Source organism: Apium graveolens, unplaced genomic scaffold (genome assembly GCF_009905375.1).
Source record: "Apium graveolens cultivar Ventura unplaced genomic scaffold, ASM990537v1 ctg8126, whole genome shotgun sequence".
Classification (NCBI taxonomy): Eukaryota; Viridiplantae; Streptophyta; class Magnoliopsida; order Apiales; family Apiaceae; genus Apium; species Apium graveolens.
Genome location: NW_027420907.1, coordinates 100,739 through 103,613, shown reverse-complemented (window position 1 = coordinate 103,613; position 2,875 = coordinate 100,739). Strand labels below are relative to the sequence as shown.

The following is a 2,875-nucleotide window of genomic DNA, read 5'->3' as shown; positions in this document are numbered from 1 at the left end:
ACGCCGTGGGGAAGGCACCCGTAGTTGAAAGGGATGCCCAGGCCAGCGGAGAAAACCCGTGAATCACTCTGCGGCACTTGGAATATTCTGATGATGTAGAACCTATTGTGGAGCTTGTCGATGAGGACACTGACGGTAAAGAAAGGCCTCGTCTCAGTAACCAGGTTGTACCACACCCACATAGGTCTAGGCGTACGATGGACGAGCGTCGTTGTGCAGAAAATGTTCAGAATCAAGATGAGGAAAGAAGAGATTTTTCAACCTTAAAGAAGAGGTTTGGCATAAGGTTGGAAGACGACAATTTGAGAATGTTGCTGGTAGAATGGTAAAAGGAAGGAAACGCTGGAGAATTGAGGCCCCATGATGCAACGCGTGTGCCCCCTCCATACCCAAGGGATGATAGGGTACGGCACCGTGAGCACGAGCATGCCCCTCCGCGAGGAAGGTTTGGAAATTACGGTCGAGGTTACCAAATGAATGGACTAGGAAGGATGGGATACCAGTATGGAAGGGTGCCATATAATGGGAGACGAGAGGGCGTGCCCTCAACTGATGAAGCACCAATTGTTGTTCCTGTGGCTTCACACAGTGCTACAGGCAACAGATCTAGGACGCGTCCTCATGACCGGGGCGGCGTCCAAGTTCAAGAAAGGTCGTAGAACAATGAGATATCAGGGCGCGACCAGGAGGAACCTCGTGCGTGAAGGAATGTCCAACATCAAGATGGCAACATACCACAGCCGCAGCCTCAGGGCGAAGGGCGACAGGATCAGCCAGTACACCCGGGGGGTAACCAAGGGGAACAACAGCAAGTTACGGAGCAACCCTAACAACTCAACATTCAAACCATTCCTGGAGTAGGGACGTTTAATGTGAATGCTCTTAAGAAGTTGTTCAACCATCTTGAAGGAGGTAGGGTAACAGCAACTGCGCAAGCCCCTTCCCCATTTTCTGCTGTTGTAAGGGAAGCGCAGCTACCCGCAGGATACAGGAACACGACTAATGACTTGCGTCTCCATAGAAACTCTGACCCCGTGGAATTCTTGGGGCACTTCAACATCGAGATGGATGTATATCAAGTACCCCACTTGGCACGATATCGTCTCCTAGCTGCCACCTTTAGAGAAAGTGCTCAGCAATGGTTCCAAAAACTTGGTTCAGGGGTGATTACATCTTGGGAACAGATGAAAACCTTGTTTCTAAATCAGTTCCAGGATGCGGTAAGGTATACGCCACCGGTTACCACACTGGCCAATGTGAAATAGAAAGAAGGGGAAAGCTTGACCTCATACTTCAAAAGGTTCAATGCAGAGTCTACTCTGGTGAGAGGCACAACTGATGAGACACTGAAAATAGTTCTCATAGCTGGTCTGCACGTGGGAACAGATTTATGGAAACACTTGCAAGGAAAGGACCCTGTGTTGTTAGCTGATGTACTTGCGCAGGCGGAATCCTTCAAAGCAATTGAACAATCGCTTGCTGAAACAAAGAAAAATGATAGTACTCACAACTCCAAGGGGCGAACTAAGAGGAGAGATAGATTCGTGAGTCCAGATTACCGGCGGAATGCCCGAAGCCCTAATAGGGTGAACATCGTGAACACGCAGAGAGAATGGAGTCCACCGTCAAACTATGAAAAGAGGGTCAGCAATTACACTCCGCTGGCAGCATCCATTGATCATATCTTTGAGGTGAATAAGGAGAGAGGAATTTTCAAGAAACTAAACCATCTGACTTCATGGCAGAGTAGAGACAAGAAAAAATATTGCGATTACCATGAGTCTACCGGCCACGACACCCACGAGTGTCATCACCTAAAAGATGAAATTGAAGAATTGATCAAGGCTGGATATCTGGGAGAGTGGATTGATAAGGTATAGCGGTACAGAGGAAGAGATAACAAGGGGAAAGATGAAAGGCATCCCACACAGGCAGAGGATGTCGAAAAGACGGTGGAGGTTAAGTTCCAAAGGGCTGGAAGTATTTAGACAATCTTCGGAGGACATCCGTTTGTTGGTGATAGCAATGGAGCGTTGGAAATGAATGCAAGAGAGGCACGACACCCACCCCTCACCAACATTCATAGCTTGGAAGATAGACCTCAAAAAATATTCAAAAGGGAATCTGCTGATATTACGCTCAGGGAGAGAGAGTCAAGATGGGTACATCATCCCCATAACGATACACCGGTGATAACTATGCTTATTGGGGCAATGAACGTGCATCGGGTCTTCTTGGACAACGGGAGCTCTTCGAACATCCTGTATTACAGCACGTACCAAAAATTGGGTTTCCCGGATAGCGACATGTATTTTGAAAATGCACACGTCTATGGCTTTACTGGAAAAGCAGTGAGAGTTATGGGTTCGGTTAGGCTTCCTGTCACACTTGGGGAAGGAGCTCTGTCTGTCACTCAAATGATAGACTTCAAAGTGCTGGATCAAGACTCCGCACACAACGTGTAGGTGGGCAGACCTTGGTTACGAGCGTTCAGGGTGATAACCTCGATACATCACTTGATGATAAAGTTCCCAACACCTAACGGAGTGGGCAGTCTGAGAGGGTCGCAATACGAGTCACGTGACTGCTATCACAAGGCTGTTAAAGAATTTCGCAGGAGAAGATATGAGGAAAAAGGTCTTCCATTTAAGGATGTAGAGGACATTCAGACAAAACCAAGTGGAGAGGTTCATGCCCGTTATTTTGTGGATGGTCTAGAGGAAGAAGAAACCCATGCTACCGAGACCCCTGTTTTGAGATTGGGGAATATTTCGAGGATCCGTAGTGTGAAAGAGGTTGTGGTAAACCATATAGAAGGGATCATGCAAAAGGAAGTTAACGGAGAAAAGTTGGAAGGAAGAAGTGAGATTTTACA

The 2,875-nt window shown here is 47.4% G+C and overlaps 1 protein-coding gene across 1 annotated transcript; it reads left to right on the top strand.

Moving 5' to 3' along the window:
• The first annotated feature begins 473 nt into the window (after positions 1-473).
• LOC141704676 (uncharacterized) lies at positions 474-2,465 on the top strand. The gene is made up of 4 exons (XM_074507875.1): positions 474-597; positions 862-1,220; positions 1,266-1,874; positions 1,989-2,465. Exons 1-4 carry the CDS (start codon positions 474-476, stop codon positions 2,463-2,465), a joined length of 1,569 nt encoding a protein of 522 aa, XP_074363976.1.
• Positions 2,466-2,875: the final 410 nt, after the last annotated feature.

Bases quoted from the DNA above. Each gene is read 5' to 3' on its own strand.
- LOC141704676 (XM_074507875.1), top strand. From the start codon at position 474: ATGAATGGACTAGGAAGGATGGGATACCAGTATGGAAGGGTGCCATAT. The intron at 598-861 runs GCAACAGATCTA...TTCCTGGAGTAG, and splicing joins GGCTTCACACAGTGCTACAG to GGACGTTTAATGTGAATGCT. The intron at 1,875-1,988 runs GTATAGCGGTAC...GGAAGTATTTAG, and splicing joins TGGGAGAGTGGATTGATAAG to ACAATCTTCGGAGGACATCC.